Source organism: Mesoplodon mirus, assembly GCF_964341445.2.
Source record: "Mesoplodon mirus genome assembly, chromosome: 8".
Taxonomy (NCBI): Eukaryota; Metazoa; Chordata; class Mammalia; order Artiodactyla; family Ziphiidae; genus Mesoplodon; species Mesoplodon mirus.
The window spans coordinates 3,344,000-3,357,437 of NC_138984.1; the positions used below are offsets into that span (position 1 = coordinate 3,344,000).

The 13,438-nt window shown below is 56.9% G+C and overlaps 1 protein-coding gene across 5 annotated transcripts in view; it reads right to left on the reverse strand.

Moving 5' to 3' along the window:
- The window catches only part of MLPH (melanophilin), a 46,754-nt gene that overhangs the window by 15,428 nt on the left and 17,888 nt on the right, over positions 1–13,438 (reverse strand). For 4 of the 5 annotated variants that reach the window (XM_082631077.1, XM_082631075.1, XM_082631079.1 and 1 more), the window contains exons 3-9: positions 11,639–11,857; positions 11,441–11,553; positions 9,551–9,589; positions 8,863–8,966; positions 7,574–7,693; positions 6,355–6,562; positions 4,059–4,198 (exon numbers count right to left, since the gene is read on the reverse strand). In XM_082631077.1, coding sequence (XP_082487203.1) covers positions 4,059–4,198; positions 6,355–6,562; positions 7,574–7,693; positions 8,863–8,966; positions 9,551–9,589; positions 11,441–11,553; positions 11,639–11,857 — 943 coding nt within the window. The remainder of the gene's footprint in view (positions 1–4,058; positions 4,199–6,354; positions 6,563–7,573; positions 7,694–8,862; positions 8,967–9,550; positions 9,590–11,440; positions 11,554–11,638; positions 11,858–13,438) is intronic. The other variant, XM_082631076.1, reaches the window with a different exon arrangement.

Genomic DNA, 13,438 nt, shown 5'->3' on the forward strand with positions numbered 1-13,438 from the left:
CTGTCTGTCTGTCTCTCAGACGCACATGTGCACATGCACTCGCATTAGACCAAGGGTTCTGCTCCATTCACTCCCCAGAAGGTGGCCCCAGGGCACTGGGTATACCCTCCCACACAGGGTGGGCAGGAGACCCCTGCCCGCTCCGACAGCCTGGACCCCCGGACACTGCAGGACCAAGAGAGGTCCCTGGGTCTTCGCTGCTCTGACTTCCCAGCCCCTCTCTCGTCACATCGGCACCAAAGGCTGCACACCTGTGCCCCTCTGAGTTCTCCTGCACCTTTGGCTGGGCCCACAGATGCCCAGGCTCCAAGCACGGCGGACGGCAGGGGTCTGGACGGGGCAGACGCCCGCACCCCTCAGCTGTGCGGTGGAAACCCGCTCAGCCCCATGCATGAGCTCCCGATCAAGAGTCTTCCTTGCAAAGCCCATGTTGGTGCCTCAACCTCCCTTAACAAAGGGGCTTCAGCGGGTCAGCAGGCTGTCCCCGGCTGACATGTACTTGTTCTGCTCAGAGATCTGCTGCCGAGGGAGGGATTCAGTGGCTGGAGGACAGAGCCGCTCCGGCCAGCAGGACGCCGGCACCTACCACCTCGGGAGCACCAAATTCCCAAGCAGTGGAAGGAAAGGTCATGCCACCATTCGTCATGTGCCCTGGGAAGGTAACTGTGAGGCCCATTTTCTGACAGCTGGGGTCCTGGAACGCCAAGCAGAAGCTGGGAGCAGTACCAGAAGTGGGGACGGGGGGCATTGGGAGGATGAATAAAGCAGGACAGGTGACACATTCGGCATCATTGCCGTGGCGCAGCCATTGTCACTGCTGAGCCTGAGCCACACAGGAAGGTGTGAATTGATTATGCCAGGCTGCTCAAACTAAAAGTCAAGAGCCCCGGGTCACCGTGGGCCAGGAGGCCTGCCAGCTGATGACCTGAAAGTGCGACTGGCCCTTGAGTCTCCAGCTCTTGAGTCACCAGAGTCCACTAACTCACAGGCTGGGAACTGAGAAAATCAATTCTACTGCTTTCTTCCAAGCCCAGCAGATGCATCTGGCCTGCCATTATCTCCTCTGTGGTCCACCTTGTTTTAAAAGAGGGAGATGGCTCCAGCAGGCTGGTAAGATGCTTTTGCATTGTTCGGCAGGTAATTAGTTTGATCTTCACAGCACCGAGGGCTCTGAGTGGGCAAATCTGTCCAGAGAAGAACACAAGCTGAGAAACTTCAACACGAGGGTTTCAGCGGGAGTGGCCCCAGCCCTCGCCTCGAGTGGCTGCTGGTAATTGAGACCAGCTGTGGGTATACTCATGGCATCTGAGAGGCAGCGATCAATACCTGGGAGGGGGGGGTGCTCAGCAGATAGTTTTGTGTCCCCGGGGAGCGTGGTGGGCATGAACCCATGACAGGAGAATAAGAGCCGACCCAACCAGGGCCCGGCACTGGCACGGTGAAGTATCACCTCCAGAGCAAAAGAGAAAGAAAAGCATCCCACGATGAGAACTCAGAAAGTTCTCATCCTGACAGAGGAGGGACAGGAGATGGGGGCAGCACAGAGCCGTGGAGAGACCACAGCCCTCGGAACGGGAGGTGAGCTGCAGGCTGGTGGTTTTCTCTGAGCAAGAGTCTGTCCGCATGCCGCCAGGACAGCCTGGACACATCCTGGTTTTCTGTCTGTGATCAAGAGCCGTTGGCCCCCTGTAGACACCCCCCAGGGGACACCTGTCTCTCAGGTGCTCAGGAGCCCAAAGCTGCTCGTGCCCCTCCCTTCAGCCAAAAGCGGGAGCCGCTCTGTCCCGTGTGAGCTCCGTCCAGGTAAATTACATGCTATCTGGACACACAGACGGCAACTTGCAAGGAACTTCTGGTGTTTTCAACTCGTTTGCAGCAAAACACAGATTTACAATTTAGGAATGCAGTACAGACAGAGGAGGAAAATGAGCTACTGTAATTTGGCACTGGTGAGGCTTTCATGGGGAAACCGAGTCAGTGTCTTTGGCCTGAGCTCTTGGGGCACCAGGGGCTCACTACCCACCACTTGGGGCAGGGTGCGTGCCAGGGCTCCGTTTCCTGCATCTCCTTGATCTCAGCCCCTTGGAAGCATCCGTCCTTGGTACCACATGCTGTGCTACCTTTGGCCTCTCTCAGCATGAGTGATTATTTATAGAAAGTCTTTGTTGAATATCCCTCACCCAGAAAGTCCTGACCACGAGTACAGACGCGAAGACAGGCAACAGGTCAGGGGAGGACCATTCAGACTGACCCCCATAGAACACTATTCTCGAGAACTCCCGAATCCCCACGGCACGTCCCTGGGTCTTCCCCGATGCACAGGGACGCTACTGCCCTCTGGAGGCCGCTCTTTACACTGCCTGATTCCCTTTTCATAAAGACGCAGGTGAAGTCAGTCGAAGTAAATAAAGTCAAGAGAAAGAAATGAAGAAGAATTCCAGAGACAAGATATAAGCGTGAAACAGAGAATAATTTTCAAGGAGGCATAAAGGATGACTGGTGTCAGTAGGACTAAAGCTGCTAAATTAAAACCTTGCTGAAAATAGACAATTCAATTCTAGTCTTTATCCCATCGTCTTCTGGCCTGGACACTGGGAACTTCTCTGCCAGATGTGGTTCTGCCACCCAGGGAGGTCTCTGCCCTGGGGAGGTCTCTGCCCTGGGGAGGTCTCTACCCTGGGGAGGTCTCTGCCCTGGGGAGGTCTCTACCCTGAGGAGGTCTCTGCCCTGGGGAGGTCTCTGCCCTGGGGAGGTCTCTAACCTGAGGAGGTCTCCGCCCTGGGGAGGTCTCTACCCTGAGGAGGTCTCCGCCCTGGGGAGGTCTCTGCCCTGGGGAGGTCTCTACCCTGGGGAGGTCTCTGCCCTGAGGAGGTCTCTGCCCTGGGGAGGTCTCCGTCCTGGCCGCACTGGCCCTCCACCATCATCCCCCAGCCTTCCCAGGGGCCAAGCCAGTCACTCCCTGGTCTGAATCAAAGGACACTTCCTTGCATCAGCATCTCCCCTGCTGTTCCATAAAAGAAGAGTGAGCCCCTGGGTTGAATGGCAGAGAGAGGGGTCTTCACTGCAGGCCTCCTTAGGGCTTTTCATGCCCTGCTGTGCTCAGGGCAAAGGGTCAGTGGCTTCTCTCAGAGATGGAGGTCGGAGCAGGAGGAACGTCTAGCCCCGGGGTCGGGCGATGCTTCCAGGTGACATTATAGGAAAGAGAGCCAGCTGGGCCTGTGGGCACTGACTCTGCAGAGGGAGACGCAGAGTTTAAAAACTCCATGCTTCTGCCCTGTTGACATTTTAGATCAATTTTAGAACAAACCCCCCCCCCCAAAACAAATAACAAAACACCTGACACTGATTCCCCAGCAAGCCATGCAAAGAAAGGTACCTTCTTGGGCTTCCCTGGTGGCGCAGTGGTTGAGAGTCCGCCTGCCGATGCAGGGGACACGGGTTCGTGCCCCGTTCCAGGAAGGTCCCACATGCCGCAGAGCGGCTGGGCCCGTGAGCCATGGCCGCTGAGCCTGCGCGTCCGGAGCCTGTGCTCCGCAACGGGAGAGGCCACGACAGTGAGAGGCCCGCGTACCGCAAAAAAAAAAAAAAAAAAAAAAAAAAGAAAGGCACCTTCTACAAGTCAGGTGCTCCCCTTCGCAGATCATTCATTTCCAGAGCACAGCTGTGAAGGGACTGAGGCTGGAAGGGCCCCTAACCTGTTCTAGGTCAGCTTAGACTGAGGAGAGGCCCCCCACCGTCCAAGCCCGGGAAGGGTGAGCTGCGGGCAGATCAGAGGGGGAAGCGGGTGCAGACGGAAGCAGAGGGCCCAGCACAGGCCCGGCCCGCTGGCAGCCCCATGTGTCATCCCCAAGGCCCTGGAGAGCAGTCTGTAGCCTGTGGCTGCAGCGCTGGACCACACCCCTCGTCCCAGGGCTTCTGACATTGCACATCTCTGTGGGGCAGGCTCGTGCAGTTTTATAGTTTTGAAGTACTTTTAATTTCTCAGAAATGAACTGATGTTAAGGTAAAAAGCCTCCACCCAAAGAAGCAACTAGAATGGTTCTTTCCGGCCACCTTACCTGGTTCTCAGACAAGGTCTGGCCTCTCCGTCTGGGATGGTGAGAGGCCACCCTCTGAGCCCAGATGCTTTCTTCATCTGAGGTGTCCACGTCAGCCAGATAGTGGGATGGGAGCTGCTCATTCCCGAGGACATTTGTTCCTTTGGAGGAAGAGGGGGTCTGGATTATTTGGAGTGAAAAGCTGAAAGCCAATGGGCATTTTCTCCAATGAAAAGAAAGAAGAAATCGAAGAAAACGGAGACATGATTCTATTCCCTTGATATTATGGGGCTGAGATCCCTAAACCAAAATAAGAATGGAACAGAGTCCACGGTCCCACACGAGGAATTTCAGGAGAAGCCCCTGCCCCGGCCAGCACTCACCGGGGGGCTCCAAGGTATGAAAGCCAGGTGGGCAAAGCAAATGGAATATAATTACATCACATGGAGTTCCATGCGCCTCGGGTGTGGCAGACATGCGTCCCGGGAAGTTTCCATGAGTGGAGGTGACTTTGGGAAGTCTTTCCACGTTGGTCACTGGGGACTGCTTTTCCTGCCAGACTAGTGATTCGCAGACTCTCATGGGCACGGGTCACCTATGGTGTGGCCTGAGATGCTTATTCCTGGGCTCTGTTGGTGGAAGAGCCCCATGTTCTCACCAGAAAGTACCCCCAGAGCTCCAGGTTGGCCTGGAGGGCACCATATCCAGCCGTGCCGGGACGGGGAGGGCTTGACCCTCCTGTGGGGCGACCCACAGGAGCCAGTGTCCCAGGAATCAGTTGCACAAGCTGTTTCTGTGCTTGATGTGCAGCCGGCCACATGGCTCTGCCAGCACCCTGAACAACCTGGGGGCAAGGCCCTGAGCTCCAGGTGAGACTCTGGCCCCGTGGACACTGTGGTTTCAGCCTGGGAGACGTGTGCTAATGACCTGGAGATGCCGTGTTGGATGCCTGGCCCCCGTGAGCTCATAAATGTGTGTTGTTTTAAGCTGGTAAGTTGGTGATAGGTCATGATGTCTCAAGGGCTAACAGATACAACCATCCCATTTAGAGCCCACAACAGTGCGCTGAGTTAGGCCCTAACCCTATTTTACAACAAGGAAACCGAGGCACGGCGGTTCAGAGGTTTGATCAAGTACACACCACACTCCTTTAAATCGCAGACCTTGTGGCTTCTCTGATGCTCTATTAAGAGACAACACTGCCAATCTATCTCCAACACACTCTTTTCTACCACACTCGCTGTAAGATGCTCCCAATTTGAGACGAGGTGACAAATGTGTCTTAGAATCAATGAAATCGGGTGGTGAGTTGGTCGAAAGAGCTGGGCTTGAAACTCAGAGCTGCCTGTCTCCCAGGCACATTTCCCAGCTCGATACTGTCTGTCGCAGCTTCTCCCTCTCCCCGCTGCCACCCCATCCACGTGCTGGGGTTGATTAGGGATCCTGGGAGGAAATGCGTGTGTCTGAGTCTTCATCCTATGACTTGGTCGATGTAGATTCACTTATTCATTGTTTATGGGGAAGTAAAACTCCCCTCCCACTGCCCCCAGACGCCTCCAGGATCCTAACGGGCGTGTGAATCATGAGATTACAGTCCCTGTAATATAATGAAAAGGGAAAATAGAAAGCGGGACCACTTCCTGGCGGACGGCATCTTAACCACTTTTCCCGGGCAGCTGGTCCCACGCTGCAGCCACGTGGGAGCAGGTCGGTGGGAAGCAGCCTGTGCTGCTTCTGTGGTCTCATGTGCTCCTTCATCATTAGGGTGCCTGAACCCCCGGACCCCAGTGCACACTCCCCCAGGGCACAGGAACAGACAGTGATTCGGGATTTCATTATGAAGCCGACTGTCTGACGACAAAATTAAACTGAGGATTTAAACTAGGGTCTCAGCACTTACGGACCTCCCGAGTCATAGCTGGGAGGGAGGTGGCGCCCCAGGTTTGGAGCTGCCCTGTCCTGTGGTTAAGGTGGCTGGTCCGGGTGACCAGTCATCCTATCATCTCAGGGACACCTGCACGTCCCTACCCCACTCCTGCTCGATGTCCCCCCACCCAAGGTGGCAATGAGCTGTGTGGCCAGAGCAGGTGTCAATGCTGGTACTTCTGAGTGTTACCAGGGAAGCACCCAGCCCAGGGGAGCAGGGGTTGATGGCGTGTGCCAGGACTGCACATGCCGGACAATCACAGTGAAGGAAGGGGCTACGCACTGTACATCAGTCAGGGGGCTGGCACAGATCGGGGTGGTGGCGCAGGGTGCCAGAGACCCTCTCCTCCATGCAGAGCCCACGTGGAAGACAGTGGTCAAGGGCACCTACCAGGTGTCACAGTGGTCCCCGGGGCCGTCGTGCAAGACTCTCCCGGCAGGCAGAGCTCAGCGAGGGCGTCTGGTCTGGCAGGCGAGAGGCTGGCCATCTGCCCTTCCAGACCGGGGTGGCACCCAGAGGCCCTGGCATCAGCCATGGGCTCCTGGGAGGTGGTCTCCTCTGTGAAGGGCTCATCTGTGAGGGCCTGAGCACACGGGGCCTGTTGGCAGGTTTTACTAGGAAAGGGCAGCTCCTTGGAATGTGGGTCTTTCCAGTCCAAGTCTTGAGGGTTTCCAGGCATCATCTGACCAACTGAACACTGGACACCCATCCTCTCTGCCCCTTGAGACTCAATTCCCTTTCATTTCAAAGGGCTCTGGACTTGCCGCTGGAGCAGGACCCGTGGCCCAAAGACCTTTTGGGTGCTGGCTCCCAGCTCCCTGCCCTGTTGTGCCCCCGCCCGCAGGCATCTGCAGATCAGTGCTGGAAGACTGAGCCTGGCCCCAGCTCTGGGCTGGTGCCATTTGAGCCCGGGCACTGAGATGTCAGGGCTCCAGCTGAGGGGGTCCTCGCTCTGGGGCTCGTGCCCCAGCTGCCTGTGCTGCGTGTGCCGGGCTCAGCCTCTAGTCCCTTTGGAAAGGGATCCTGTGAGGCTGAGAGGATCACCCCTTGTCCAGGTGAGGCGAGGGGATGGAGCCTCACGCAGGTTCCCCAGACCAAGGGCACACAGCTAAGGAGCAGTGACTACATGGCCGGTCCTCCTGGGCGGCCCCCGTGGATGCCGTGTGTCCTGGTGTAATTATTAACAGCAGCCTATTCCACCCACAAGACTATCCTAGTTTGGGCAGTGAAGCAGGGGACCCCCCTCATCAGACGCAGTGGGTGCAGGCACCCGTCGGGCCCTGTCTGACCCCAGGGCAATGCTGCTCCTCTGACCTCGCTCTTGAGTCTCGGGGGTTCTGCCTTCATTCGGGGACAGGCACCCACCCGAATGCCCCAGGGCCCTGACTCATTTGCCCCGCACCCCACGTCTCCGAGCAGCCGACCCCGTCTCTCCAGGGACCCGAGGGTGTGACGTTTCTATGCCCCCCACCCCAGCTGTCCCCCTGCCTGTCATGCCCCCGTGGCCATCAGACTGTTTCCCAGAATGCTGTCCCCCCACCTGGGGTCTGAAAACCTGTCGCCCAGGTTATCCTGGGATGGCTGGGGGCAGAAAAGAGAGCCCACTGACCTGCGGGTTGTCCGCGGCCACTGAGACCAAGGACAGGCTTGAGGGGTGCCCGCAGGACGAAGTGGAGTCATCAGAGTCTGCCTCGAAGTCCAAGCCGTGAACGGGGAGGACACACTTTTTCTGAGCAGGAAGGGATGCGGGAAAGAGGAGGCGAGGGAGGGTCAGCCTGACTGTGAGGGCCACACGCCCTCACCTCGGGCAGCGGGGAGGGCATCTCCAAGGGCACAGCCACCTTCTGCAGCGGCACCAGGGGGCCGCCCAGAGCCCCCCGCCCCAGCCCATCACAGGCTCTGCATCCCCAGCGCCTCTTAGAGGAGCAGAAGGAATCATCCGCTCAGCCCCTGATGGGCACACGGCTGCTCAGAGGTGCTGAGGACACAGCCCAGCAGTGCTGCCCTGGGGGGCAGGCAGGCTTCTCTGGGCTGATGGGTGCTTCTCACCCCTCACACTTTAGCGAATGAGGGGTGCCCAGCGCAGGGAAGCAGAGAGGGGAGGGGAGCTCCAGAGGGCTCCATCATCTTTAGATGATGCGGAGTTTATTCCAAATCCTCCCCCCATAATGGTTTCCATCCTTTAAACGTATTGTGTAGGGAATATTCAACACTGGAGAGTATTCGCTGAGCTTAGTCAATGGGACATATAAAATTTTCTCATAAAAAGATGCCTACGGTCCCCAGGGACCAGCCGCTCACACCAGCCGGCGTGGTTCTCAGAGACCCTGTCGCTCTCCAAGGGTCTCCAGCCAACGTCACCGCCCGTCCCGCCCCTCCCCTCCCTGCTGCTGTCAAGCTGCCCAGAAACCCCGGGGATTACTTTGCTTGTCTTTATCACCAAAAATAAGTTAAAAAATAAGTGAAAGCAGAAGCAGACACCGATAAAAAACAAGGCTCGTGGCTGGCTATAAACAAAAGCAAGGAAGTTCACAGAGGCAAGCCGGAGGGGGTTTGCTTCCCTGCAAGGTGCAAAGGCTGTTTCCGGGCGACACCAGTGCCCTCACGACCACGTGCCCTGAGGACGCTGGCCGGATGTCCAGGCAGGGCTGGAGGTCCAGGCAGGCCTCTCTGCAGGCCCTGCTCCCCTGCAGCTTGCTCTGGGGTTTCCTATGGCGAGACCTGTGCTGAGAGCACACTGCTGCTCGGTGCTCAGTGATCTCAGAGGCTGCGGGGCATGGTGAAGGCAGGCGGGTCTTGGGGCTCCTGCCCCATGGAGTGCTGGAGAGCCTGAGAGTTTCAGGAAATCAGAACCCGAGCCTCCAGCATCTGGGAGGGGGGGGCTGGGGGAAGACTTACTTTGCTTCCAACGGGCTGGGCCTGGGCTACTGTGTCCTGTTCTCTGTCCTCATCCGTATGCTCGCTGTCTCCACTTCTCCCTCCGGGGCCTGGCTCAGGCCCACCTGCAATGGACGCCTGCATGACTCCACCAGGAGAAGACCATCCGTCCATCCACCCACCCACCCCTCCATCTGCTGTGAAGCAACCAGGCAAGGCCCTCTACTGGCCTCCCAAAGACCTATCTGAGCATCAGTTAGAGCCGGTCTGAATCACAGCAGAAAACGAATACTCTGCATCAGCTTCACCAATGGTCACCTTCACTGACCGCTTCCTAAGCAGTCTGAAGACACCGCAGTGTGTGGGTGAAGCAGGCCTGGAGCTACATCACCTTTTCCCAAACTAACCTCCTCACTTTCAGTCTCATTCCACTTGCTTCTCAGCCCCGGGCCTCCCCGCCTCCCTTCTCTGCCCCCCAGGACGCCTTCCTCACCTGAGCCCCCAGGCCTGTCCCCCGACCCCCAGCACAGCCTCACTCCTCCCTCTTTTCCCCCGGTCACGCTGGCCTGGCTGGTGTTCTGTTCCCTCAGGTCACTACAGAAGAGTGATGAAGTGCATTCTGGGGTTTTAGTCTGGAAGCCCCATGGATCACCCACCTTCCCCAGGGGCCAGGGGCACCCCGGCATCCTTGTGAGCACAAAGGACTTACTGTTGACGTCAGGTGAGCTCTGCACTCGGTCAGATAAACCTATAACCGAAGAAAAGCTCTCAGCAAAGACCCCGGCGGCCCTCACCAGCCACACCCGTGCGTTAGGCCCTGCCTGGACCAGCTTTCGAAACATTAACTTGAATCACTTCTTCTTCTTTTTTACGTCTGACTCCTTCTTTTTATTAAAGGTACAACTTTCCCGATTTTGTGCTCTTTCCGTGTGCCCTTTCTTGGTGTGCTGCATTCTCAGGTGCCAGCAGGGAGAATGCAGCCCCTGGACCATCACTCCACCCGAGACCCGCCTCACTGGGTCCGGAGCAGCGGCTGGAATCAGATTTTTTGTTGCCCCCCAGTGCCGCCTCCTGGCCCTCGGTGGTGACAGTTCTGAAACTGGCTGCTTCTGGGTGGCACTGGCTCCCAGCTCTGGACCCTGGCTGGGCGCCAGAATCCCCGTGACCTTTTACCTAATGCAGATTCCTGAGCCCACCCCAGTCCCTAGAAATCAGAACCTCCCGGGGCCAGGACCAGGTCCTCAGGGTTGTGACGTGGACTGTGGTTTCCCACTGTGAACGGGGCCCCCGGCGTTGAGACTCTCAGACGCTTCGCGGTGTGGCTTTTCGCGTGTTACCTGTGGTTCCCACACCTGAGCCCTGCGGTGACGGTGAAACCATACTCCTGCTGCAGGGAGATCCCTCAGCTGGCTCCCGGCCGTGGGTGCATGCGGCTGTGGGATTTACTGATAGGCTCCAACCGAGACAGAAATATCGGCCATGAAGCAGCATCCTGGCGAGGAGGTGGGGAAAACTCCCGAAGAACAGGGTGATGGTGCCCCTCGCCCCACTGTGTCACCAGGACACTCCTAGGGACGCCAGCTGTCTCAGCACGGTTATCAGGAGAGCCACTCTTACTCTTAAAAATGTCCTGGTTTCGATGATTTATCATATGCCCCCTGCACCCCCGGCCCAAGGACGCCCCCGACCCCTGTGGTCTGTTGCTCCAGGTGACAAAAGCCATCACAGGTGAGGATGCCTCTCGGTGGTGTGTCCTAAATTCAACAGTGCGCTAAGATCGCTCAGAAAGACCTGTGCCAGGCCCAGTGCGTGTGCAAATGCCCTGAGGGTGGCTATGCCTACCTCCTGCATCTGCCTATCAACGTGGGGCTTTAAGGGGCACAAGACACAAGTAAGGTGCCTCTCCAGAAGGCCTGGGGGAGACGCCCAGGCTGGGGCACGGTGGGGACACCCCCAATCCCAGAAGCACCGCCTCCGCTCGGGACGTGCAGGAGCTCCAGACCCCAGGGCATTCTCCTCGGTGCCCCAGATGGAGACGGTCAAGACACCGAGCCCCCAGATACCAGCCTGACAGGCCGTCACAGCCCGAAGGCCTGGCCAGGTGTTGGCAGAGCCTGGGACTCAGGTGACAGGGACAAGGCAAGAGCTTCCCGAAAACACCGCTCAGTTCTCTCCATTCAAGTTCAGGAGGCACTTCTAAGCTCAGGCAATCTCACATCCTTCCCCCGATATATCCCTCTACCCAAATGGCTTCAAGGTGGACAACACAGGTGAGCACACGTTTAGTGCAAGAACAGCGTCTGGACCTCAAGTTCTTCATGGAATAAATACTTGGATTCAAAATATTAAAACAAACGACTGAGCTACAACCCGTCTCTTTTTTGCCAGCCGCTCCGCGGCATGTGGGATCCTCCCGGACCAGGGCACGAACCCGCATCCCCTGCATCAGCAGGCAGACTCCCAACCACTGCGCCACCAGGGAAGTCCAACAACCCATCTCTTTAAGTCTTGATGATCATCAGGCTCACGGGGAACGTTCGCTAAAGAGACGGAGTCTAGGCCCCGTACTGGATGCCCGGGGAGGAGGCTCACACCTTACCTGCTCCCTGCAGCCGCCCGCAGAGGGACCGCACCACCTGGGCACCCCCGGAGTGCTGGAAGCGCGCTCTCACATGCCCGTAGTACCAGTCCAGGGAGCCCCTCTTCACCAGCCTGCAGAGACACAGAGCTCAGGCCCGGGAGGGGCAGGCTGGGCCCCCCGCCAGCAGGGCCACTTGATCTCCAGGTCCCGGCTCACCTGGCCAGGTGGCAGGGGTCGCAGAGCCAGCTCTGCTCCTCCGCGGTGTGGCCGCAGCCTTTGCAGGTGAAGAGGCCGCAGTCCAGGCATTGCACCTTGGGGGTCTCGAGGAGCCGGTAGGGCTGCAGGCAGCGGGCGCAGTGGGTGTTGCTCAGCTGGGCTGTGTCCGAAAGCAGCTCCCACTTGGAGTTTTCCTCCTTAATCTTGCCTTTCAAACCCCTTAATAGGAAACAAGAAAATATTGGATGCCTTGTTTTTGCAACAGGCTTTAAATTCAAGGGCGCGCGTGCACACACACACACACAAACACACACACACACACAGACTCTCAGATGCAGAAAACAGTGACCCAAAGTCAGGTAGCACCATGACTTTCTTTCATTGCCAAAGGGCTGCGAACCACGCAGGTTCAGAATCACAGGGGAGGGCAGGCCCACAGCTGCCCGCACCACCTCACGTAACTCAGTGTAGTGGGAAGAGGATGCACAGAGGCCCTGGACCCCAGGTTGGTTCCCCAGCTCTGACCCTGAACCCGGAGCTTTTCTGATGCAGAGCCCAGAGCTTGGAGACTGTATAGCTGGATGAGTGTGGATCCGTGGCCACTAGCACCCAGTGTCCAAGCTCCGTCGGACCAGACGGGGTTGGCGGCTCTGGGAAACCAGCAGGGATGGGGCCCGGTGAGGTCCTGGGGGTGCAGCTTGGTTGGGCCACACAGTTATCTAGAGCCCATCTGTGGCCCAGTTTAATTGTTTAGCAGGAGGTTAGAGAAGAGACAAAAATCCAAGAGGTTTCTGGGCCGGTCAGAGCAGCTGCAGGAGGAGTCACAGAGGCTGGAGCAGGACGTCTCATTCAGCCGGTGGGCCGGGCCGACACTCTCCTCTGTGAGGCCCAGGCCAGCCACACCTGCTCCGCCACCCTGGCCTGAGTTAACGGTCCTGAGCTGCGGATGACACCAGGTAAGTGGAGGTCAGGTCGGCACCCTGCAGTAAGAGTTGAGAAGCTGAACCCACACAGCCAAGGAAAAAGCCCAGTGGGGGCAGGAACCTAGGAAGAATACTGTCATCCACTGACTACAGGCTAGATAAAGCTGCACTGACAAGGCAGAGGAAGTGTCTTCCTTAAACAGCAGAGTACCTGGGGCCAGGTGGAAAGGGCCTAGTGTCCTCCACGTCCACTCTTGATGTATCGGCTTCAGCCAGAAAACCTAAAGGCCACCCCTTGGCTGGGCAGGGCCTTGTCCAGCTTCTCTCCTAGCATGGGTCCCCCACTCTCCATCCAGGTAGAGCCGGACCCCCGGAAAGAAGGATGAGGACGTGTAGAGGTACACTGCATCCCAGGATGTGAAGTCCTCTTAAGTAAGAGCCCGCGAGAGTCCGGGGGTGGTGGCTGGAAACTTTCAGGTGTTGAATTTGGGGGAACAGATAATGATACTCTGCTTCAGATTCCTTTTTTGTGGATATATTTATTTGTAATATATATTATTTTTAAAAATTTAATTTTAATTTTTAAAAATTAAACAAATTTTATTGGAGTATTGTTGATGTACAATGCTGTGTTAGTTTCTGCTGTACAGCACAGTGAATCTGTTATACATATATCCATTCTTTCTTAGATTCTTTTACCATATAGGTCATTATAGAGTATTGAGTAGGGTTCTCTGTGCTATACAGTAGGTCCTTATTAGTTATCTATTTTACATGTAGTAGTGTGTATATGTCAATCACAGTCTCCCAAGTTATCCCCCCTACCTCCCCCCGGTTACCATAAGTTTGTTTTCTACATCTGTGACTCTGCGTCAGA